The 24,491-nt window shown below is 68.0% G+C and overlaps 1 protein-coding gene across 1 annotated transcript; it reads right to left on the bottom strand.

The window, feature by feature from the left end:
* Positions 1-2,905: 2,905 nt before the first annotated feature.
* GLI1 (GLI family zinc finger 1) lies at positions 2,906-15,711 on the bottom strand. Its single transcript, XM_077838536.1, has 11 exons — positions 15,621-15,711; positions 14,856-14,954; positions 14,460-14,655; positions 13,801-13,957; positions 13,452-13,550; positions 12,965-13,105; positions 10,609-10,758; positions 10,058-10,222; positions 7,195-7,443; positions 6,679-6,958; positions 2,906-5,127 (listed from the first exon to the last, which is right to left on the bottom strand). Exons 1-11 carry the CDS (start codon positions 15,709-15,711, stop codon positions 2,906-2,908), a joined length of 3,849 nt encoding a protein of 1,282 aa, XP_077694662.1.
* Positions 15,712-24,491: the final 8,780 nt, after the last annotated feature.

The raw sequence follows: 24,491 nt of genomic DNA, 5'->3' as shown, positions 1-24,491 counted from the left end.
GTGAGTTTGCTGCCCTCTGGTGAGCTCGGCGAGCCAGGGCACCCTAGATTCACTGGGTGGCGTCTGCTGAGGGCCAGCCGTTGGGGGCCCCTTCTTGAGCGCTTGGCTGAGCCATGGGCTGTGGTGATTGTTCGCCATTTGGTGTGTTTCTGCACGGCCGCCAGGCTTGATGGCCCAAGAGTCCAACGTGGGAAGGGACGCGATGCACCCATGGGAGAGGGGGGCCTGCCGCTGGGCCGCCTCCACCCCTTGGCTGCTGGACTTGCATCCCGGATGGTACGAGCCCCGCAGAGAGCGGCGGTCGCTGGAACGTCTGGCGGCATTCAACGCCGTGTCCAGAAAGCCTCAGGCACCATCCGCGGGCAACGGCCCGGGCAGCTGCCAACACCGGCACTGCAGATGACGTCGGGCGGCTTTAGGCCCAATGCCCGAGGTTGGCGTTCGGTGGGGAGGCAAAAGCTGGAGTCGGCGTCTGCAGGTTCGTTATTCAAAGCGACCGGCAGCGCGGGTGGGCCTGATCCTTGGCGGCTGTGCCTTGGGAAAGCCGTCGGGGCTCTGGACAAGAAGAACAGTGTCGGAAGGCAAGAGATGCCGACGCCGATGGGCCGGCCAGGATGCTGCAGTCTGAGACCCACCGCCCGACGCCAGAGTGCAGGGCCTTGCCCGACACAGGTACTGATGGAAAAAGCTCTGGGGCTCTATTACGCAGCTGTCCTCTGGAAGGCCTAAAAATCCCGAGTTTTTTTTCAGAACAAATAAAGTCTGGGCACTGGCAAGTCACAGCCTGGCGCCGGCGCCTTTGGGGGGCTCAGGTTTTCTCCGCTAGAAATGTGGGGTTTGAAAACGAAAGCCTGGATCCTCCCCTGATCCCTAGACTCTGGGAGCTGGGGATTTAAGGAAAACATTACTCCAATACGCTCGTGAGAGATGCTAATGCTGCCATATTGCCAGCCGCCCCTGCTGGGTCAGGACCCAGCCGCGCCATCCTCTCCAGTAAGGGATGGGGGGAGGGCAGAGTGGCAGGTCCCACAGCCACAGACAGAAACATAGGGCCCTGATCTCGGTTGGGGTCTGGGCAGCGCCTGGCACAACAGGGCCCTGATCTCAGGTGGGGTCTGGGCAGCGCCCAGCACAACAGGGCCCTGATCTTGGTCAGGGTCTGGGCAGCGCCTGGCGCAATGGGGCCCTGATCTCGGTTGGGGTCTGGGCAGCGCCTGGCACAACAGGGCCCTGATCTCAGGTGGGGTCTGGGCAGCGCCCAGCACAACAGGGCCCTGATCTTGGTCAGGGTCTGGGCAGCGCCTGGCGCAATGGGGCCCTGATCTCGGTTGGGGTCTGGGCAGCGCCTGGCACAATGGGGCTCTGATCCTTTGGCTTCTAGCTGCTCCGGGAATCAACAAGAATTTCACTTCCCTGAGGAATTTTTTGTTTAATTATTATTAGTTCGTATTGGAATTGTTTGTTGCTATCAAAAGACAAGAACGGTGCTTTACAGGTACAAAACCCCATGGACACTTACATACACTATGTACAGAGGTGCGACCGAGCTGTGGCCCAGCGCTGGGCCCGCGCCTGGCACCAGGAGTCGGGGCATTGGCCGTTCCCTGCGCCAGTCTATCAAATCTCCTGCCCCTCGCGGGCAGGGGAGCTGGGAGTGCCTGCCTGTCGCTCAGACCAAACACGGAGAAAGAGACGATGGTTTTTTAGGTGAGTTTGGTTTTTTTAAAATTATTTTTCTTTGGTTTTTCAGTTTTAAGTTAAGACTTTGCAGAGAGCCCCTCCCCCATGGTGCCACTCGGTGGGGGGAGAGAGGCAGAATTGGGGGGGGTGTAAATTGCAGCAGACCCTGGCCCAGAGAAGGGGTGATAGGATGGGATGGGGAGTCTCTGGAAGGGATATGCATGCAGCATCTGACGGGAGAAGGGCACTGGCATGGGGGGGAGCCTGGCACGGGATGCTGGCATCGCTGCAGGGACGGAGGGCACAGGGCACTTGCAGTGTGGTGTGGGGCTGGTCCCCCCATGGCCTGTCACTGCCTTCCTGGCCTCGGGACAGCAGAGGGCAGGAGGGAGACAGGGCCGAGCCCCAGCCCAGGGCGTTGAATGGGCTACAGATTCCTGGTCTGGTTGAGCTGGGATTGGCTGCAGCCACTTGGCCCTGCCCGTGAGGATCCCCTGCCCCACAGCCTGGGGATCATGCAGCTGCCTCTGGGGTGGGACGCACAGCTGCTTATAATGGGCACTCCCTCTCCCTTCTGCCCTGGAAAGACTCGAGGCCCCCAGAGTGGAGTAGGATGGGGGTGGAGGGCATCTCCCAGGACAGAGCCCTAAGGGCCTAGGGAGGGTATTCGGGGGGGAGGAGGGGGCTGCTGTGTCTGATGGAGGGCGGTTTGGAGGCAAGAGGGGTTTGGGGAACACATTCAAATCCCCCGATGGGCTAGGCCCCTCCCTTTCACAGCCCCGTCACCAGGCGGGTGCAAGGTCACCAGCCGCCTAGCGCTGGGTGAGGTGCACCATCGAGCATGGGGCAGAGGGGAGGGGGCTCAGGGGGGCAGGTTCTTGGGAGGGGTCTGCCCTGCGGGTGCAGAGAGGGGCAGAGGCTCGTTCCATTGGGACAAAGACCAGAGGAGTCCCTGGAGGGAGGGATGGGTGAAAGGATGGAGGGAGGGATGGACAGATGGGTGGGTGGATGGCTGGAAGGACGGATGGACTGATGGAAGGACGGACAGATGGGTGGCTGCCTAATAGCTAGGAGCATCCCATACCCACGGTGGGACACCGGCCAGTCGGGGCGCCCGTTCTCCCGTGCATGGGGGGTCCTGTATTAGGGTGCCAGGAAGCCTGTCGAGGCGGGCATTTCCTGCCCGCTGTGGGTGGGTGCCCGGGGAGGGCGCGGGGGGGGTGCCTTAGGACAGGGTGTTGAGGAAGTGGCTTTCCCCAGCCAGCGAGCTCAGCATGGAGCTCATGTCCCCGATGGCCATGTTGGGGGGCCCGGGCGGGGGCAGCCGGGTGGGGCTCAGGGCCGGGGGCTCCGGGTCGTCCAGGATGGCCGTGAAGTCCAGGTGTGTGTTCTCCAGGTCCAGCGAGTCCAGGCTGTTGGAGACCTGCCCCTCCGGCGCCAGGTAGGGGAAGGAGTCAGGCTTGAGGCCCTCCAGGCCGGGGGCGTACGGCCTGCCAGGATCCTGGCCCCCGCAGCTGGCCGGCTGGTGCCCCTGGGCGCCCTTCCCCGGCTGCACGGGGCCGTGCCCATGGTAGAACAGCAGGGCCGCGTCGGCAGGGCCCTCGGGCGGGGCGTGCAGCGGGGGCAGCCGCAGCAGCCTGCGGGGACTGGCCTCGGGGGGCTCGCCGGAGGGGCTGGGCTGGCCCGGGCTGCCCATGTAGACCAGGCTATTCTGTCTGCTGGGGGTCTTGGGCCCGCCGGGCGGGTGGGGCACCAGCTCGGGGTTGAAGCACTGGCTGGCTGGGACCTGGTTCTCAGGCGGGCCCAGCGGGTGCCCTGGCTTGGCTGGGTAGCCAGCGTACTTGGGGCCGAGGTACGGCTGGGGCGCCGGGGGGTGCCGCAGGGGCTGGCTGTGCCTGGGCCCCCCGCCCAGCCCCATCATGGGCTCCCCGGCCTTTGGGGGGGGCTGCAGCTGCTCCCCCCACATCAGCGCCTGCTGTGACTGCACGTAATTCCGCACCATCAGCTCCTTGACCTGCAGCATGGGGGGCTGGGGCCGCCGGGCCGGGGGGGTCATGGCGAAGCAGGAGCCCTGCTGGGGCTCGGCCTGGTACCCACTGCCAGGGGCAGCCGGCAGGGCCCTGGGCTGGCCGAAGGGGGCTGCCGGCGACTGCTGCATGGCAGCCGGGTGCGTCCCGTTCTGGCAGGGGGTCAGCACTGGTGCCGGCAGCTGCTGCTCAGCCTTGATCTGCAGCTGGCTGAGCTCGCCGAACTGCTGCCCGCCAGCGAACCCGCCCGGGGGGCACATGCCCATGTGCTTGGGCTGCGGCTCGCAGGCGCCGGGAGCCGGGTACTGGTGGTGGCAATGCCGGCTGGCCACCGGGCTGGGCACCATGGGGTTCATCTCCAGGCTCCCCCGGGTGGCCTCGTCCCAGGGCACTGGGATGTTGGCATCGGGCGGGCGCATGCCCTGGAAGTGCTGGTTCACCTGGCACTGGGGGAGGGAGTAATCGGGCTGCCCCAGGCCCCCCTCCAGCTCCCCATGGGCAGCTGGGTTCAGCTGCATGCCCCCCATGGTCCTGTGGGCACCGATGTAGGTGCCCTCCCCCTGCAGCTCCATGCCCGGCCCCTGGCACTGGAAGCCCTGCTCCGGGTAGCCCAGGTACTGCTCCATCTCCAGCAGGCTGGTCTCCCCGGGCCCCTCCATGGCCACGCTCTCCAGGAAGACGTTCTCGCTGATGCTGGGCGGGCGAGGGGAGAAGAGGTGACGCTGCAGGCTGGCGTCCGAGCCCCCGAGGGGCTGCAGGCCGACCCCGCCCACGGCCGACGCGCTCACGTTCCCCAGGCTCTTCAAGGGCTGCCCCTTGGGCGCGGCCTGCGGCTCGGCCGCCGTCCGGGCGGGGTCACTGGCCCGCCGGGTGCCGTGCCCTGGCGCCAGGTGCGGGTGGAGGCTGTAGCCGGGGGACTCGTTGGCACTGTGCCTCCGCAGGGAGCCGTTGGCCAGGAAGGACGGCACGGCTGGGCCCGGGTAGTCCCCGGGGAACCCCGTCCTGCCCCTCAGGGCCGCCCGCTCCGTGCTGGGCAAGGGGGTGGGCGGGGGGCCGCCCGTGGCCGCGGCGTACTTGGCTTGGAGGTAGAGCTGCTGGGCCGGCGTCAGGCCCGGCAGCCCCCCGCCGCGGCTGGCCTCGCTGGAGCGCCGGGAGGCGTCGGGGGAGAGGGGGTCGTAGGCGTCGGCCAGGCCCAGGCTGCTGGGGAGCCCCCCTGGCCCCTCGGGGGCCCGCGGGTAGGGCGAGGCCAGCGAGGAGCGGCGGCTGACGGTGTAGGCCGAGCTGACGGAGCTGGTGGTGCTGGTGCGGCGGTCGCTCAGCGGGGGAGCGGGGGCCAGGTCGCTGGCGGAGAGCTCCAGGACGCGGCGGTGGGAGACCGCGGGGGGCGGGCCGCACAGGCTGGGCATCTCCCCGGGGGGGCCTGCCAAGGGGGGGGGGGGGGTTACTGCAGGGACGGGAATGGGCCTGGCTTCCACGGCGCAGGCCCAGCTCGCCTGAGGCTGTGGGGAAGGACGGGGGGGTTTGGGCCAAAAGCCAAGGCCGCAGGTTGAGGTTGGTGGACAGGGGGTCAGGTGCATTGGGGTGGCTGGGGGGGTGCAGGTGCTTGGGGGGAGCAGGTGGCTGGGGGTGCGGGTAGCTGGGGGGTGCAGGTGGCTGGGAGTAGCTGGGGGGTGCAGATGGCTGCAGGTGGCTGGGGGTGCAGGTGGCTGGGGGTGCAGGTGCTTGGGGGGAGCAGGTGGCTGGGGGTGGCTGGGGGGTGCAGGTGGTTGCGGGGAGCAGGTGGTTGGGATAGCTGGGGGGGTGCGGGTGGCTGGGGGTGGCTGGGGGTAGCTGGGGGGTGCAGGTGGCTGGGGGTGCAGGTGGTTGGGAGTAGCTGGGGGGTGCAGGTGGCTGGGGGTGGCTGGGGGGTGCAGGTGGCTGGGGGTGCAGGTGGTTGGGAGTAGCTGGGGGGTGCAGGTGGCTGCAGGTGGCTGGGGGGTGCAGGTGGCTGGGGGTAGCTGGGGGGTGCAGGTGGCTGGGGGTAGCTGGGGGGAACAGGTGGCTGGGGGGTGCAGGTGGCTGGGGGTAGCTGGGGGGTGCAGGTGGTTGGGGGTGCAGGTGGTTGGGAGTAGCTGGGGGGTGCAGATGGCTGCAGGTGGCTGGGGGGTGCAGGCGGCTGGGGGGTGGCTGTGGGGGGAGCAGGTGGCTGGGGCTGGGGAGGGAGTTCCGGATCTAACCTCTTGTTCTGTAACTGAGCTGGCGTCGAGCTGGCTGCAGGGTCCTTTACCCTCCCATTGGGGCTGGCTACCCCCTATTCCAGTTATCCCCAGGGCCGTGGGGGGCCTGAGCCCCTGTGCCTGGAGCTGGTCCTAGCTCAGAGATCCCTCGCGGCCCTCTGGGAGGCTGGAACCACCTGCCCCAGTCCTGTGCCCTGCCGGAGGCACAAGCCCCAGTCCCCACTCACTGGAACCTCCCTGAGCCTGTCCACCCAGTGCTATGCAGCCACCTCTGGGGTGGGGCACGGCAGCTGTTTATACCAAGATCCCTCATCCAGGCCTGAGATGCAGCTGCCTCTGGGGCCGGGGGCAGAGAATGTGTCCCATTGCAATGGCAGGGGAGAGGACATGGAGGTTTGGGGAGCAGAGCAGAAATACTGGGCTCTGAATTTGGCCAGGACCCCGAGCTTCGTGCCGCAGCTCTCGGGAACGTGACACGGCTCCGGTTTATGTCTCATCTGTGAGGCGGGACCTTTGGGAGCACAGCGCCCCCCAGTGCCATGCTAGGGCACTGGGACCAACCCAGCCTGACAGGGAGAGCGCCCACCAGCACAGCGCCCCCTAGTGCCACATTGGGGCAATGGGGTCAATGCGGACTGCCAGGGGAGAGCGCCCCCCTGTTGACCCCCTGCTCCGCTCCCGGCACCCCCGTCCTGCCCATGGTGGGTTCCCGTCCCAGCCCTCGCTGGCCCGGCCCCGCCCGGCCCGGGGCTCACCGGTGCCAGGGATGGCCGGCAGCTTCAGGCCCTTGCCGGGCGGGGGTTTCCTCAGCTGCTTGAACTTGTCGATGCGGAGGTCCTCCAGGCGGCGCAGGGCCGAGAGCCCCGAGGCGCCCATGGGCTCCCCCGGCGGGGGGTCCTCCAGCGTGGACAGGTCCTCGAAGCTGCCGCCCGGGTTGGCGTTCATCTCCACCCCACTGTCGTTGTTGTTGGCACTGCCCAGGGGCGAGCGCTCGCTGCTGCAGGATGACTGCCCGCCGGGACTGGGCTGGGGCTTCTGGGGAGACAGGGAACGGGGGGGGGGGGGGCGCCAGCCCCTCCTTAGCCACAGCCTCTGGGGCAGCCCACTGGCCGCACGCCAACCCCCCCAGCTCAGGCAGTAAGGAATCCCCTCCCCCCACAGCCCAGACTCCACCCCCCCCCCATTGGCAGGGCAGTCTGCCTCGTCCTGTAGCGGGGCAGCCCGGAGCCCACTGTGCCCAATTTGCCCCCCCGACCCACTCTGCTCCGTACCAAGGTGGCCTCGGGCACCATCAGCTTCCCCTCGTCCTTCCTGCCCTCGCCGGGGCAGCCCCCCTCCTTCTCCTGCTTCATGTCGGCGGGGCCCCCCGGGGCAGCCAGGGCCCGGCTCAGCACCGTGTCACCCCGGTGCTTCTTGGTGACGTGGGCATCGGGGCCATGCACCGTCTTGACGTGCTTGCGCAGGGAGCTGGGGTCTGTGTAGCGCTTGGTGCAGCCAGGGATCTTGCAGACATACGGCTTCTGCGTGGGGGGGGAAGATGGGGGGGTTAACCCAGCCCGGGAGACTCAGCCCCACGGGCACCTCCAGGCATGGCGAGCTGCCTGCTGGGGAAGGACCACAGGGACCTACCTGCCTGATTCCAAAACTGGGGGTGCCAGCCCCAGGGGAGGCCAGGCACCGACATGGGGGAGGGGGCTGTGCTGGGGGGCATGGAACGTGAGGCATTGCCAGACCCGGGATCCAGCTACCCCAGGTTCCTGACTGTGCCAGGGGCCGTGCGCCCCGAGGAAGGGGTGGGCGGCGGCAGCCAGGGGACAATCCCCCTGAAGTGTGAGGCTGGCACGAGGGGGCAAATCCCAGAACAGCTGGAGGGTCTTGCTCCAGAAGGTGAGCTCCTCGGACAAGGACGGGTCTTTGCTCTGGGTCTGGGGGGGGTGCCAAGCCCCAAGGGGTCCTAGGCCACGACGGGGCTCCAAAGGGCCACTGCATGCCAACGCAATAATAATAAACCGCCAGCCGTCGGCCCAGTCCCCTTGTGAGTCTTGAGCAGCCCTTGGCCCCAGCAAGGTCCAGTGGCAGGGAGTTCCACTGGTCACTGTGCCTGGTGTGACACAGGACTCCTTGGACGGGTTTCGAATTCGCCACCTTTTGGCTCCACCCAAGGTCCCCTTGTCCTTGTGCTGGGGGGTGGGCAGGGTGGACGCCCCCAACTGCCGGCCTCTGGGTTGGTCAGAGGTTTATAGCCGAGCCCGTTCCGGCAGCCGCGCTCCGCGGGACCCGGCCCAGCCCAGCCAGCCACTCTGCACAAGGGAGATCTCCCAGGCCCCTTCTCCAAGCCCCTCGCGCTCTGGGGGGGTCGTACCTCCTCGGCATGGGGCTGATGTCGGGGTGCATCTGGTTGGCATGGGGGAAACAGGCGGTACCATGATGGATAGGGGGAGGAGTGTACCTCATTGCAGTAGGGGGGAGCGGGCTGTACCATTTCAGATGGGGGATGTACCTCATTGGAGTGTGGGGAGCAGGCCATACCATAGTGGATGGGGGGCCATACCATGTCGGGTGGCGGGTGTACCTCCTTGGACGGGGGAGAGCAGGCTGTACCAGGTCGGGTGGGGGGGTGTACCTGTTGGAGTGGGGGGAGCGGGCCGTACCACGTCAGGTGGGGGGCGTACCTCGTTGGAGTGGGGGGAGTGGGTCATTCCATGTCGGGTGGGGAGGCGTACCTCGTTGGGGAGGGGGGAGCAGGCCGTACCATGTCGGATGGGGGGGCGTACCTCGTTGGAGTGGGGGGAGCAGGCCGTACCATGTCGGGTGGGGGGGCGTACCTCGTTGGAGAGGGGGGAGCAGGCCGTACCATGTCGGGGGGGGGGCGTACCTCGTTGGAGAGGGGGGAGCAGGCCGTACCATGTCGGGGGGGGGCGTACCTCGTTGGAGAGTGGGGAGCAGGCCGTACCATGTCGGGTGGGGAGGCGTACCTCGTTGGAGAGGGGGGAGCAGGCCGTACCATGTCGGGTGGGGGCGTACCTCGTTGGAGAGGGGGGAGCAGGCCGTACCATGTCGGGGGGGGGCGTACCTCGTTGGAGAGGGGGGAGCAGGCCGTACCATGTCGGATGGGGGCGCGTACCTCGTTGGAGTGGGGGGAGCAGGCCGTACTATGTCGGGTGTGGGGGCGTACCTCGTTGGAGAGGGGGGAGCAGGCCGTACCATGTCGGGTGGGGAGGCGTACCTCGTTGGAGAGGGGGGAGCAGGCCGTACCATGTCGGGGGGGGGTGCGTACCTCGTTGGAGAGGGGGGAGCAGGCCGTACCATGTCGGGTGGGGGGCGTACCTCGTTGGAGTGGGGGGAGCAGGCCGTACCATGTCGGGTGGGGGGGTGTACCTCGTTGGAGTGGGGGGAGCAGGCCGTACCATGTCGGGTGGGGGGGTGTACCTCGTTGGAGTGGGGGGAGCAGGCCGTACCATGTCGGGTGGGGGGGTGTACCTCGTTGGAGAGGGGGGAGCAGGCCGTACCATGTCGGGTGGGGGGGTGTACCTCGTTGGAGTGGGGGGAGCAGGCCGTACCATGTCGGGTGGGGGGCGTACCTCGTTGGAGAGGGGGGAGCAGGCCGTACCATGTCAGGTGGGGAGGCGTACCTCGTTGGAGAGGGGGGAGCAGGCCGTACCATGTCGGGTGGGGGGCGTACCTCGTTGGAGTGGGGGGAGCAGGCCGTACCATGTCGGGTGGGGGGCGTACCTCGTTGGAGTGGGGGGAGCAGGCCGTACCATGTCGGGTGGGGGGCGTACCTCGTTGGAGTGGGGGGAGCAGGCCGTACCATGTCGGGTGGGGGGCGTACCTCGTTGGAGTGGGGGGAGCAGGCCGTACCATGTCGGGTGGGGGGCGTACCTCGTTGGAGAGGGGGGAGCAGGCCGTACCATGTCGGGTGGGGGGGTGTACCTCGTTGGAGTGGGGGGAGCAGGCCGTACCATGTCGGGTGGGGGGCGTACCTCGTTGGAGAGGGGGGAGCAGGCTGTACCATGTCAGGTGGGGAGGCGTACCTCGTTGGAGAGGGGGGAGCAGGCCGTACCATGTCGGGTGGGGGGCGTACCTCGTTGGAGTGGGGGGAGCAGGCCGTACCATGTCGGGTGGGGGGCGTACCTCGTTGGAGTGGGTGCGGTTCTGGTGCTTGGCGCGGTCCGAGGCGTTGGAGAAGGCCTTGTTGCAGCCCTCGTGCTCGCAGACGTACGGCTTCTCGCCCGTGTGCGACCGCAGGTGGGTCTTGAGGTTCTCCAGGCGCGAGTAGGCCTTGTGACAGCCCTCGAACTGCGCGGAGAGCCGTGAGAGAGACGCCCACCCCCTGCCGCCCCGCGGGGCGCCCAGAGCCCCCCCCCGAACATACATGCCGCCCCCCGACACCCCTGAGCAAAGAACCTTCACCCCCCCGCACCCAGAGCCCCGTCACGGACCCCCCCTCCCCGCCATGCTCTGCCCCCAGAGCCCCTTCCCGGCGCGGGAGACAGGACTGTGCCCGACCCGCCAGAAACCCCCTCCAGAGCACGGGGGGAAGGGGACTGGCACACGGTGCCTCCAGGGGGCGCCGGCTCCCCCCCGGCCCCCGGGCAGGGGGGCTGGCTGGCACGGGGGGCGCGAGGCCGTGGGGTTGTCCCCGCCCGGCCGGCGTGTGGGGCCGGTGCCCGGCTCACACTCACCGTGCACTTGTGAGGCTTCTCGCCCGTATGCCGCCGCATGTGGACCACCAGCATGTACTGCGCCTTGAAGGGCCGCTGCTCCCGCGAGCACTCCCGCCAGTGGCAGACGAACTCCTTCTTCTCCCCGTGGATGTGCTCATTGTTAATGTGCTGCAGGGGGGGCGGGGGGTCAGCGGGGGGCTGCCAGCCGGGGGCCCCCAGGCCTCTGCAGAGGTGGCTTCCGGGGCTGGCTCAGGGCACGGTGCTGATAGGTGGGGGTCGGGACTGAGGGGCACCGGGGGAGCTGTGGGGTGGGGGGAGCCCAGGGCTGGGCTGGCAGGTGCTGCCCTGTTGGGGGTGAGGGGCACTGGCAGAGCTGGGGGTGGGGGGAGCCCCGGGCTGGGCCGGCAGGGTCTGTGGGTGGGGAATGAGGGGGACTGGCGGAGCTGGGAAATGGGGGAGCCCAGGGTGGAGGTAGCTGGGGGTCGGGAGTGAGGGGCACCGGGGGGGCTGTGGGGTGGGGGGAGCCCAGGGCTGGGCCGGCAGGGTCTGTGGGTGGGGAATGAGGGGCACTGGCGGAGCTGGGAAAGGGGGGAGCCCAGGGTGGAGGTAGCTGTGGGCCGGGAGTGAGGGGCACCCGGGGAGCTGTGGGGTGCAGGGAGCCCCAGGCTGGGCCGGCAGGGTCTGTGGGTGGGGAATGAGGGGGACTGGCGGAGCTGGGAAAGGGGGGAGCCCAGGGTGGAGGTAGCTGGGGGTCGGGAGTAAGGGGCACCGGGGGAGCTGTGGGGTGCAGGGAGCCCAGGGCTGGGCCGGCAGGGTCTGTGGGTGGGGAAAGAGGGGCACTGGCGGACCTGGGAAAGGGGGGAGCCCAGGGTGGAGGTAGCTGGGGGTCGGGAGTGAGGGGCACCGGGGGAGCTGTGGGGTGGGGGGAGCCCCGGGCTGGGCCGGCAGGGTCTGTGGGTGGGGAATGAGAGGCACTGGCAGAGCTGGGAAAGGGGGGAGCCCAGGGTGGAGGTAGCTGGGGGTCGGGAGTGAGGGGCACCAGGGGAGCTGTGGGGTGGGGGGAGCCCAGGGCTGGGCCGACAGGGTCTGTGGGTGGGGAATGAGAGGCACTGGCGGATCTGGGAAAGGGGGAAGACCAGGGTGGAGGTAGCTGGGGGCTGTGGGTCGGGAGTGAGGGGCACCCGGGGAGCTGTGGGGTGGGGGGAGCCCAGGGCTGGGCCGGCAGGGTCTGTGGGTGGGGAAAGAGGGGCACTGGTGGAGCTGGCAAAGGGGGGAGCCCAGGGTGGAGGTAGGTGGGGTTCCGGAGTGAGGGGCACCGGGGGAGCTGTGGGGTGGGGGGAGCCCAGGGCTGGGCCGGCAGGGTCTGTGGGTGGGGAATGAGGGGCACTGGCGGAGCTGGGAAAGGGGGGAGCCCAGGGTGAAGGTAGCTGGGGGTCGGGAGTGAGGGGCACCAGGGGAGCTGTGGGGTGGGGGGATCCCAGGGTTGGGCCGGCAGGGTCTGTGGGTGGGGAATGAGGGGCACTGGTGGAGCTGGAAAAGGGGGGAGCCCAGGGTGGAGTTAGCTGGGGGCTGTGGGTCGGGAGTGAGGGGCACCGGGGGAGCTGTGGGGTGCGGGGAGCCCCGGGCTGGGCCGGCAGGGTCTGTGGGTGGGGAATGAGGGGCACTGGCGGAGCTGGGAAAGGGGGGAGCCCAGGGTGGAGGTAGCTGGGGGTCGGGAGTGAGGGGCACCGGGGGAGCTGTGGGGTGGGGGGATCCCAGGGCTGGGCCGGCAGGGTCTGTGGGTGGGGAAAGAGGGGCACTGGCGGAGCTGGGAAAGGGGGGAGCCCAGGGTGGAGGTAGCTGGGGGTTGGGAGTGAGGGGCACCGGGGGAGCTGTGGGGTGGGGGGATCCCAGGGCTGGGCCGGCAGGGTCTGTGGGTGGGGAAAGAGGGGCACTGGCGGAGCTGGGAAAGGGGGGAGCCCAGGGTGGAGGTAGCTGGGGGTCGGGAGTAAGGGGCACCGGGGGAGCTGTGGGGTGCAGGGAGCCCCAGGCTGGGCCGGCAGGGTCTGTGGGTGGGGAATGAGCGGGACTGGCGGAGCTGGGAAAGGGGGGAGCCCAGGGTGGAGGTAGCTGGGGGTCGGGAGTGAGGGGCACCCGGGGAGCTGTGGGGTGGGGGGATCCCAGGGCTGGGCCGGCAGGGTCTGTGGGTGGGGAATGAGGGGCACCGGTGGAGCTGGCAAAGGGGGGAGCCCAGGGTGGAGGTAGCTGGGGGTCGGGAGTGAGGGGCACCGGGGGAGCCGTGGGGTGGGGGGCGCCCAGGGCCGGGCCGGCAGGGGCTGTGGGTTGGGGTTGATCCCGTCACGGGCTGGGAAGCCCCCCCCCGAGGACGACTCACGTGCACCAGCTGCTCCTGGGTGTCGAACTCTTTGCTGCACCCCTCCCAGTGGCAGTTCGTCTCGTACACGGCCTCCGCCTCCTGCTTCCCATCCTCCTTCTCCAGCTCCTCCCTGGGCTCCAGCATCCCCAGCAGCGGGTCCTAGGGCAGGGAGGGCACCGCTGGGTCAGCACCCCGGAGCCCGCGCACCCGCCAGCCGAACCCCCATGTGCCGCGAGGCTGGGCCTTGGGGAGGGGGGTCGCTGGCGGGCAGCCCCCCCCGTGCCCATACCAGCAGAGCCCCCTGTGGGTGACGGGCGACGTGGCTGGGTTGGGGCATCTGGGCCCAGCGGGGCAGTGGGAGCTTGGGGCAGGGTCCTGGCGGCAGCCCCGGGTGCCCGCGGGTGACGTGAGCAATGAGCCTGGGGGCGGCTGCCACGGCCAACTCTGGGGGACCGGACTCCGGGCCTGGCTGCGGGGCGGGGGGCAGTCGGACCCTGCCCGTTACCTGGGTCCCCGTGGAGGCTGGGCTGGAGACGTCGCCCTCCGATCTCTCCTCCAGGCCCTTGGTGCCCAGGGCGTCACCCAGGCTGGGCTCCGACTTCATCTGCGGTTGGGAAGCGGAGAGAAATGTGATGAGCTCGGGCAGTGTGTGTGGGGGGTCTTGGGGGGGCAATGCAGCCCTGCCCCTCCACCGGGCAGTGCTGCAGCTTTCCCCACCCCCCAGGGCTTGGTGCTGCCGCTCCTGCCAGGAGGGGCTGCCAGGGCTCTAGCCTGGCAGCTCCCCCCAACCCTCTTCGCTGGAGCTGGCGGGCGGGGAGGGGGCCTGGTGCTCCTCCCAGGCGGGGGCCCCTTACCTGACAATGCTTCGGTGTCCCGCGGGGCGGGGGATGGTGCAGGAACCCCGGCCGGCCGGGGAGGTGTTCATGGGAGCCACAGGGTGGCATGGGGGGGCCGAACGCTGCCCCTTGCCCCTTCGGGTGAGCCATGGGGCTTTGGAAGCCAAGGGAAGGGCTGAAAGTCAGAAGGAGCGTGAGTGTGAGCCCCCCCGGAGGTGTCCCCCCCCCCAGCCTGTGGGGTGGGGCCCATCGCACCTGGCCTCGGGCCTCCTGCCATGTGTACATCGAGGCAGAGGGGCTCGGCCTGCCCCGGCCCCCTGCCCTGCACTTGGCAGAGACTCAGTCACTAACCTGCCCCCCCCTTGCCCCTCCATGTTGTCAATCAGGATCGCTGCACCTGTCTGACACATAGGGAAACTGAGGCACAGAGCGGCAAAGGGCCTTGGCAAAGGTCACACGATGGGTCAGTGATAGAGCTGGGGATGGAACCCAGGAGTCCTGGCTCCCAGCAGCCCCACCCCGCTCTAACCACTAGCCCCCACTCCCCCTCCCAGAGCCAGGGAGAGAACCAGGCTGCTCCAGCCTCTGGGAGTTGGACTGGATGGGCTGACGAAGTGCCTTTTCCACCTCTCGGCTCAGGCCAGGCCAGCTCTGGGTCCCGCCCGCCCGGCGCCCACCTGATGGCGCCAACGGAGAGGTGCCCGTAGGAGCCGCTGGCCGAAGCGCAGCGCGAGTTGATGAAGGCCACCAGGGAGTTGGGCGAGGTGCGGATGACGGTCTGCAGGTCGATGCTGGCGTCGGACAGCGGCGAGATGGACAGCGCCCGCTTCTTGGTCAGCTTGGCCACGCCGCGGGGCGTGGAGAACCGGGACCCTGGGCCGGGCAGAGACGGAGAACCGGGGCTGAGTGGGTGTGTGCCCGCTGGGCCCCGACGCCCCCTCCGGCCCCGTCGCCTGTCGCCCACAGGGGGCGCCGGTGGCATGAGCACAGAGGGGGCTGGGGCATCTGCTGGCAACCCCTCCCCGTCGCCCACCCGCCTACGGCCAGCCGGATCCCTCCGGGCACCGACCTACCGTCGGCATTCCCAGCATGCTCGCTGCCCGGTGCCAGCCCGTACCCATGGTGACTGCCCATCAGGTTGGCCTGGTGGCACATGGGGAAGTCGCTCAGCCCTGGAAAGAAGCGGGGGAGAGAGGGGGGGGGTCGTTAGTCCTGGGCAGCCCCTGCCCCCACCTCCCAGGGCTTGGTGCTGGGGGCAGGGCGGGGGATGGACGGATGGAGGGCGGGACAGGTGGAAGGGGTGCGGGGCAGGGGATGGACAGATGGAGGTCGGGCACAGAGGGGGCGGGGGACAGACGGACAGAAGGCGGGACCCCAAAAGAGGCACAGAGGGGTTGAGGGACGGATGGACGGAGGGCGGGACAGGTGGAAAGGGGGTGGGGCGGGGGATGGATGGACAGAGGGTGGGACCGGTAAAGGGGCACAGAGGGGGCAGGGGATGGACGGACGGAGGGTGGGACGGGTGGAAGGGGGCAGGGGACAGATGGACAGAGGGTGGGACCGGTAAAGGGGCACAGAGGGGGCAGGGGATGGACGGACGGAGGGTGGGATGGGTGGAAGGGGGCAGGGGACAGATGGACAGAGGGTGGGACCGGTAAAGGGGCACAGAGGGGGCAGGGGATGGACGGACGGAGGGTGGACGGGTGGAAGGGGGCAGGGGACAGATGGACAGAGGGTGGGACCGGTAAAGGGGTGCAGAGGGGGCGAGGGCCGCGGGCGGTCCCCGCAGCCCCCTGTGCCGATGCTCCGGGCTCAGGGGCCGCGCGGCCGGGACTCACCATCTGCCAGGCCGGGGCCGGGCGCGTGCAGGGGGCGCAGGTAACAATGCTCCATGTAGCCACTCCCGGGAGGGTTCCTGGCGTTGAACATGGTCCGTCGGGCCCCGGGCACGCTCAGGGGCACATCCGCTCCGGGCAGACGGGGGGAGCCTCCGACCCCCCGTGGGGCCAGGCCTGGGGGAGAGGAGGGCGGGCGTGGTACCCTGACAGCTAGCCAGGGTCCCTGGGATGCCCCGTGCGGCCCACCCCTGCCCAGCCCCCAGGACCAGGGCCAGCCCCTGCTCTGAATCCCAGGCCCGGGGGCAGCCACACACTGTACCCGCAATGCCCCACGTCTCCAGCAGGGGGAGCCCTGGCTACAAAGCCCAGGCCCTTTCTGGACACTGGGCTGCCCATCCCCACGGCCTCTGGCCCCAGCAGAGGGGTGCCCAGCCCGCCCCCAGCTGATGCTTGCTGGTGCCCACCTGCCTGTGCCCCCTCACCCAGAGCGGGAGGGGCCTCTCCTCACCCCTTGTCTGCACCCCAACCCGGTACCCCCCTTCATCACAGGCTCTTTGGGGGGACCAGCCCAGCCCCAGGACCAGGCGCCAACGTGGGGGCGGGGACCCTTCGACCCAGCAGTTCCTCCCTGGACGACCAGAGCCCGGCAGGACCAGGACCAGGTGGCGGGGACCGTCCTCTCCTCCCCGCCCCATCTCCAACAAGGTGACTTGGCTGGGGAGGGCGGGGACTGGGATCTCCCCCCCCACCCCAGGCTTAAACCCCTGGCTCTCTCCTCCCTCCATCTGCCCAGAGGCAAGTGCCCCAGCCCCTCGGCTGTTCCCAGATGCTCCAGGGCCGGGGTTTCCCCCGAGGGCAGGACCCCCTTCTGGCTCTGTGCCAGGCCTGCCCACTGGTCCTGGATGGGGCCAGGCTGCGAGCCGGGCCAACCCCAGAGCCCCCGCCACCCCAGACTGACAGGCCTGGTCAGTGGGGCCACGGGGGCTGGGCACGCCGGCTGAGGCAGGCACCGTGGGGGGGATGGGGAAGGGTTTTGGGGGGACACATCCCAGTCCCCCCTCCCTGGCTCAGTCACCCCATGGCTCAGCCAGGTGCCCCATCCCAGCTGTGCCCCCAGCCTCAGGGCTCGGGCAGGAGGAGGTGTGGGAAACGTCACCCCCTCCGGCCCCACCAGTCTCTTACAGGGCCCATCCCTCTGTCACAATGCCAGTGTCATGGCAGCCCCCGCGCCCCTTCCAGCAATGCCAGAGCCCCACGCAGCCCCACACCCGGCCCCTCTGCCGGGCTGAGCTCCCCTCCTGCCCGCTGCCCCCGCAGAGTGTCCTGCAATCAGCACAGGCCAAGCCAAGACACACACGCATAAACACCCACGGACGCACAAACCCACACACGTGCCCAGAGTAACCCCTAGACACACTCACGTTCGCACAAGCAGGGACACGCACACACGGAAACACGTGTGCAAATGCAGAGACACACGCCTGCCCGTGGAGCCGTTGGACAAGTAAATGCCCGTGACCAGAGGCACGGACAGGGACACGCACTGACAAAGGTGCCCACCCACCCGCGGGGCATGTCAGCCTTGTGCTGAAGGTTTCTGAGTCTGATTCACGTGCCCCCTGCTCTGCTCGGGTGCATGGAAACAGGGCGGGGGGGGGCTTGCAGGGACAGGGGAGCGCCCCAAGGTGGAGGCCAGCTCGGCGGCCATTCCCACAGTCTCCCGCACCCCCTCTCCATCTCCCACCTCTGCTAACCCTCCATCAGCCCATGTACTGCCCGGCACAGTCCGAATCAGCTCCCCCGGCGCGTGGCCATGGTGCCGGGCTTGGCGTGGCCCAGATGGGCTCCCCACGGTGCCAGGTCTGGCGTGGCCCAGGGGGGCTCCCCACGGTGCCGGGCCTGGCGCGGCCCAGATGGGCTCCCCACGGTGCCGGGCCTGGCACGGCACAGATGGGCTCCCCACGGTGCCAGGCCTGGCGTGGCCCAGGGGGGCTCCCCACGGTGCCAGGCCTGGCGCGGCCCAGATGGGCTCCCCACGGTGCCGGGCCTGGCGTGGCCCAGATGGGCTCCCCACGGTGCCAGGCCTGGCGTGGCCCAGATGGGCTCCCCACGGTGCCAGGCCTGGCGTGGCCCAGGGGGGCTCCCCACGGTGCCAGGCCCACGATGCCCGAGGAGGCAAAGCTGCACTGTGGCCACTTTCCCCAGGACCCAGCAGGCTGACAGTGCCGAGCCGCTGGCAGGAACCTGTGCCGGCTGCCCTGCCCGCCCCCCAACCCTGGCTCCTCGCCCCCGCGGGCTTTACAGGACGTCTGTAAGAACTTGCCCCCCTCTCTGCCCCAGCCTGGGAAAGGGAAGCGCGAGGAGTGAGATAAAACCAGGGGCACAGGCCCAGGGCGCCCCCCAACACAGGGCCGGCCCTTGCCCCAGGCCTCAGCCGGGCGAGGGAGATGTCTGCAGGGGCGCAGCGCAACGAGCCAGGCTGCGCCGGGGGCTGCAGGCTCCGGGTCCCGCGCCTGGCCCCGCGTTCCTGCTTTCCCAGCCAGCCCGGGGCCGTCCGTCGAGGTGGGTGTTCTGGGCGTTTGTTATGACTTGGAAGCCGATAATGGCCGAGCTCCTGGCCAGCCCGCTCCCAGGCCTGCTCGGGCTGTGGGGCGGGCGGGGGGGGGTTGTTTTGACATCGCGCAGAGCGGGGTTTGCTTTGGGGCTGGGCCAGGCGGTGGCATAGCGAGGTGTGTGCTCTGGCCCTGGTACCCCCCCGGCACGGGTCAGTTACCAGCCATTTCTGCTGACGGGCGAATCTGCCCGTGGGACGTGTCCTGGGCAGCTGTTCCAGGGTGGCGGGCAGGCAGGTGTCTCCCCTCCACCCCGCCACAGCGAGACCTCCCCAGCCTGGCCTCCATGTTCCCCCCGAGCCTTCGTCATGCACCGGATTGAACCTCACACCCTAGAAGGGAATCTCCCATCCGGTGTTAGCTGTGCAGGGGCTAGGACACACGGCTTGGCCTACAATGGAATCCCCAAGCCCAAGGGCAGAGGTGCCCCCACGACGGACCCTCTGGCACCCGTCTCTGTCCGCAGGGTGAGCACGTCTGCCCAGCAGGGCCCCGCTGCCCCCAACAGGCCTGGAGGTTTCTGCGACCCCCGGCCACCATGAGCTGGCCGAGCACAGGTTGGGAGGGGGGGCCTAGGGCCTGACCCTGCCTGGCTCAATGCCAGCAGCTGAGCTGACCCACTGCCCGGGAGCAGAAACGCGAGAGCGGGTCCTCACTCCCCAAACCCGCCTGGATCTGACACCCCCCCCCCCGGGTCTTCCCCCCTCCAGACGAGCCGGTTCTTGGTGCTGCCGACTCCCGCTGGGCTGGTCCGGGCCACGAGCCAAGCTGGGTAAATTCGCCACCCTCCACCCCCCGCTGCAGTCCCACTGTGCGGCCCCCCCCATCCCCCAGACCCTTTCTCCTCCAGTGCGGGTGTGGGGCAAATGATCTCCCTGTTTATTCTCCGCTGGCCGGGCCGTTTGCAGTGTCCCAGGCCGAGCGTTTCAAGTGCATCCAAGAAATGTAGGGGGCCGCCCTCCTGGCAGGGGCAGAGGGATCTGGGTGTGTGCGAGGTGGGGAGGATGGGGGGGAATGGGGGGAAGCAGGCGGGGGGATGGGAAGGGGATTTCGCAGCTGGCAGCCAGCTGGTGACGGGAAAGAGCAACTTCTCTGCTGCACAATAACCGAGTCTGTTTGATGGGGGGGAGGGTTTTTTCACACCCCCCCCCGATCTCTTCCCCACACCCCCATTTGTCAGCATCAGACACACCGGGGGGGGGGGAATGGGACCGTCTGGGTCATTGCAAAATAAAACGAGCAAAAGAGGCCAACCAGACAGGCTCAGTGCCCGCTGGGCACCACCCCCAACACAGAGTGCCCCCCGCTGTATGCCCCCCCAGGACAGAGTGCCCGCTTGGCGCTCCTGGGAGAGCACCCCCCACCTTGGCTTCCAGGCCCCCACCCCAGGCAGAGCAGCCCCCACCATGCCTGCTGGGCAGACCCCCCCCCAGTGTCTCGTTCCCCACCTCCCCGAGCTCGCCAAGCCCTCACCTTGGGGCCAGATCAGAACTAACGTCCTTGAGGCCAAAAAGCTCAGTCCCTCAGCCCCTGTCTGGGGTGCAGGCAAGACACCAGCAGGTTCGGGGGGCCTAGAAAGCTACTAAGCTCCCTTCACTAGCATTGTGGGGAGCCCCCGGCCAGTCCCCGCCGGCCATGGGGACCCGCTGACTTTACAACCCCAGGGGCAACCCCCGACCCCCCTGCTCCCGCCCAAGTTGCAAGCAGGGCGTCTGACGTGTGGCTTTGACAATTAAAAACAATCAAACGACAGGCCCCCCCAACCCCCCTCCCCACCCGCTGCCCCCAGGCACCACTGGCAGGGCTGCATGGGGAAGGTGCCTGGCCCACAGAGCTTCCAGGCTCATTTAAACCGGGGTGGGAGGGGAAACCGAGGCAGAGCTGGGACGAGATTCCTGGTCTCCCAAGTCCCAGTTCAGTGTCTGACCCAGTGGCTGCTTCTTAGCTATTAATGGCTGAAGACGCACAGGCAGGGACATGTGTCGGCACACGCATGTGCACACGTGTAAACATACACACACGTGCACGTTCTCACCTGCACACGTGTGCACACAGGCTCAGGCACACATACACACATGCACAGATCGGGACCATTCATGCCCGTTTCCAAAGGGGGGAAACTGAGGCACGGTGGGGGTCTCTCCTCCCCGGCGGGGCGAGCACCCCATGCCCCAGCACTTGGCAGTCCCTTCCCCGTGGCTGGCCCACCCGGGCGCGGGGCCCTGCCTGGGAGTGGAGCGGGAGACAGGACTGAGCCGGGCCGCGACAGGCCACGAAATGAGAACAAGCTGGAGTGTGGGGGCGGTGGAGTTGGGGGGGGGGCTCTCTGTGTGTGGCATTTGGTGTCGGCGCCCTCAGCTCCTTCCAGCCTCTCCCTGGAGAGCGGGGGGGGCTCACCCCCAAAAGGGAGGGGGCCGGGGCCCCACGGCCCACTGGCAAGAAGAAGGGTTTGGTTTGCAATGGGGAGGGGGGGGCGGATTCTCACGCCTCAGTTCCCCCTTTGAGAGCTCGTCTGGGGGCTTTGTCCGCGTGTCACCGGGGAAGAATGGGGCGGGGGGAGTGCAGGGGTGTGAAACTGGGGGGGGTGAGTGGAAGAAGAGGAGGCTGCTGGGGGGCATGAAAAGGTTTTTGGGGGGCAAAAGCAGGAGGGTGGGGGCAGGGACCATGGGGGTGGTACGCACAGAGATGGGGCACATGGTAAGGCCTGGGGGGGCACAAAATGAGAAGGGGGGGGCGGGAAAGCAGGAGGGAGGAATAGTAACATTTCCCTGAGGGAGAGGTGGGGGTGGGGCTGGGGCAGAGAAAGGGGCGCACCCCTCCCCTCCCCACCAGCTGCCCAGCGAGGGGGGAACACGAGGCTCCGGGATGCTGGGAGCCTGGGGGAATCCCATCCCGCCCCCCCCATCCCCCCCGCCCCCAAGGAAGGCCAGGAGTTTGCAGGCCACTCTCAAAAGTTTGTCTAGTAATTGAGTCGATTGCTGCTCCACCCCCTCCGCTTCCCCATTCAGCCCACACCAGCGTCCCGGCCCTATTGTCCGGTACAAAGAAAAACGGGGGGCCCTAAGACCCGCCGCTGGTGACCATGGGTCCCATCCCACTGGGCAGCTGAAGGCCCAGGGCTGTGAACCCCCTCCCCCCAAGCCCTGACCCCCGCTGTGGACCCAGCTCCTGCCACTCCGGGTGGTTTTCCAACAGTGCCGGGACACCCCTTCCCTTGTCGGGATCCGCGATTAGGTACTGGGTCACCACAGCCCTGCACCGTACAGACGGGGCTCTGGCTGGGCGGTGCCCCCCGGCTGCGCTCGGCATCGCACAGAACCCCAGAAACGCCCGCATGAGCGAGGAGGTGCCCATGGCCAGGCAGCAGGAGAGCGAACCCAGGAGTCCTGGCTCCCAGCCCCCTGCTCTGACCACTAGACCCCACTCCCCTCCTGGAGCCAGGGATAAAACCTAGGAGTCCTGATTCCTAATATCTCCCTCCCAAAACTATTAAACTCTCCTCTGTGTGAGCCGAGACTTGAACCCAGGAGTCCTGACCTCCAGTCCCACGCCACCTGCTTTAACCCACTAGACCCTGCCCCCGTCCTGGAGCAGAACCCAGGAGTCCTGACCCCCAACCTGGATTCCCCCCGTCACAATCCCCATTCACAGCATTTAGAGTCAGAAAGGCCCCTGGGATTATCTCCTCTCTCCCCCGGCACTGCCCGGGCCGGACAAGCTCCCCCGCACCCTGGCCCGCGGCGCGTCCCGTCCCCGGGCAGGGCAGAGCCCCGGGCTGGGCACAGGGATTTGTGTCTGAGGCTGGCCGGAGAGAGGTCGCCCTGAAGTGGCGCGGGAAGCTCCGTGGCCTTGCCTGGGTCCAGACACTCAGGGCGAGAGGGCCTGCAATGGGGCCCGACGCCCAAGCCTCCTCTAATGTTCAATGCCCGCCAGCGAGGCTTCCAGCCCTTCCCATGGGGCACCATCTGCCCCCCACCCAGCTGTCCCTGCTAGTCCCCCCGCCCCAGCCCCGAACGCTCCCCCTCACCCATCCCCATTTATCACTGCTCGGTGCAGGCCTGCGGAGGTGCCTACGTGGCCCTCATCACCATGAGCACCTGACAACACCCCATCGTACAGATGGGGACACTGAGGCACAGTGAGGCGCCTCTCCCAAGGCACAGGGTAGAGCAAGGAGGAGGACCAGGGTCTAGGGCCCTACCCATTGGGCCAACCTTCCCTCTCCAGCCCCACGCACACATCTGTGCCTTGGGGGGGGGGGTTCTGGGCTGGAGGGGAGATGCTGATGTTATGTCTCTGGGTGCCCCCCGTGGTGCTGGCTGGGCCCCCCTGTGACTCCCCCCCCAGCTGCCCCCTCGCTGGCTCCAGGTCAAGGCTTGCGTGCTCAGTGCATCCCATCGGCCTGAGTCATCCCCCAGCTCACCCCCCCCACCGCCTCCAGCTGCAGAGCCCCATGGATCCGCACGTAGGGAGCTGGGGCCAGGGGACCGATGTGGTGGGGGGTCAGGGCTGGGGCACTGGGGACCCAAAGCTAGGGAGGAGGGGGCACCACGGCCTCGTGGCACGTTGCAGGCCAAGGCCCGAGTGGGGGTGCGGGACGGGCCCCCCGATGTGCCAGGCGGAACGGGGGACTTGGCACAGGCAGCAGGAACAGGGCACGGCCAAGCTGGATTGCCAGGTGGCCCTGCCAGGCCGGGGGGCTGTGATGAGGGAAGGGGGAAGCGGCTGCGGGGAGGCTGCCCAGGGCCTGGGGTGAGCCCTGAGGCCAGGCTGAGGGTCACATTTCCTAGCTGCCTGCTCTCTGTCGCCAGGCCTCGGAGCCACCCCTTGCGCCAGCCACCTACAGTGCCAGGCTCCCAGTGGAGCTCAGGGGCTGAGGGCTCTGCCGGGATCTAGCTGGCTTGGAAGCCTGGAGACACACAGGGCACAACGGGCCCTGCCTCACCAAAACAGGACTACCTTCCCTACACAGGTGGGGAAACTGAGGCACATGGGGGCACCCAAAGGGGCAGAGTCAGGAATAGAACCCAGGTCCCCCAACGCAAACCCCTGACGGCCTCAGCAGGGCGATGGGGCACCCCTCTGCTGAGGCATGGGGTCCGTCTGCGTGACAGGGAGCTTGGCCACACACGCATGAGCAGCTGTTGCGCCCTGGGTTGCTGCGGTCTCAGCACCCCCTTGGCCTCCTCTGGACCCTCGCCCTCCCGCTGCTGCTGCTCCCCACGGTTCCCACCACAACCAAGAGGGTGAGGAACACTGAGCAGGGGGCAGGGGGTAGGAACCACCCCGAATCGCCGGGTCCCGCATCACTGCATTTCCCACAATCAATGGCTGATTCGCGGCGATGCAGAGGGACCCCCGGATTCCCTGGCCTGAAGGCCCCAGGGACGCCGGGAACTGCCTTGAACCGTGGTGAGATCATGTCCAGAGACCCTGCTTCGAATGGCCTCCCCAACACCCACCCCACCCTGCGGTCCAACGTGGGAGTGGGGCTGGCTGGGGCAGCCACAAAGAACAAACCTCCCGCTCCCTGCAACAATTTAATTTCTATTATTGCAGGGTCTCTCCCTGGTGCTGGGGCTGCGTGAACACTGGTTTGTTATTGCAGGGTCTCTCCCTGGTGCTGGGGCTGTGTACACACTGGTTTGTTATTGCAGGGTCTCTCACTGGCGCTGGGGCTGTGTGGACACTGGTTTGTTATTGCAGGGTCTCTCCCTGGCGCTGGGGCTGTGTGGACACTGGTTTGTTATTGCAGGGTCTCTCCCTGGCACTGGGGCTGTGTGTACACACTGGTTTGTTATTGCAGGGTCTCTCACTGGCGCTGGGGCTGTGTGGACACTGGTTTGTTATTGCAGGGTCTCTCACTGGCACTGGGGCTGTGTACGCACTGGTTTGTTATTGCAGGGTCTCTCCCTGGCGCTGGGGCTGTGTGGACACTGGTTTCTTATTGCAGGGTCTCTCACTGGCGCTGGGGTTGTGTGGACACTGGTTTCTTATTGCAGGGTCTCTCACTGGCGCTGGGGTTGTGTGGACACTGGTTTGTTATTGCAGGGTCTCTCACTGGCGCTGGGGCTGTGTACACACTGGTTTGTTATTGCAGGGTCTCTCACTGGTGCTGGGGTTGTGTGGACACTGGTTTGTTATTGCAGGGTCTCTCACTGGTGCTGGTGCTGTGTGGACACTGGTTTGTTATTGCAGGGTCTCTCACTGGTGCTGAGGTTGTGTGGACACTGGTTTGTTATTGCAGGGTCTCTCACTG

The sequence above is a fragment of the Eretmochelys imbricata genome, chromosome 20 (assembly GCF_965152235.1).
Source record: "Eretmochelys imbricata isolate rEreImb1 chromosome 20, rEreImb1.hap1, whole genome shotgun sequence".
Lineage (NCBI taxonomy): Eukaryota > Metazoa > Chordata > Testudines > Cheloniidae > Eretmochelys > Eretmochelys imbricata.
The sequence above is the reverse complement of the archived record's forward strand: the minus strand, read 5'-3'. Positions and strand labels throughout refer to the sequence as shown.

Bases quoted from the DNA above. Each gene is read 5' to 3' on its own strand.
- GLI1 (XM_077838536.1), bottom strand. From the start codon at position 15,711: ATGTTCAACGCCAGGAACCCTCCCGGGAGTGGCTACATGGAGCATTGT. The intron at 14,656-14,855 runs GTAGGTCGGTGC...TGCCCGGCCCAG, and splicing joins GCATGCTGGGAATGCCGACG to GGTCCCGGTTCTCCACGCCC. The intron at 13,551-13,800 runs GTAAGGGGCCCC...TCCCAACCGCAG, and splicing joins GGACACCGAAGCATTGTCAG to ATGAAGTCGGAGCCCAGCCT.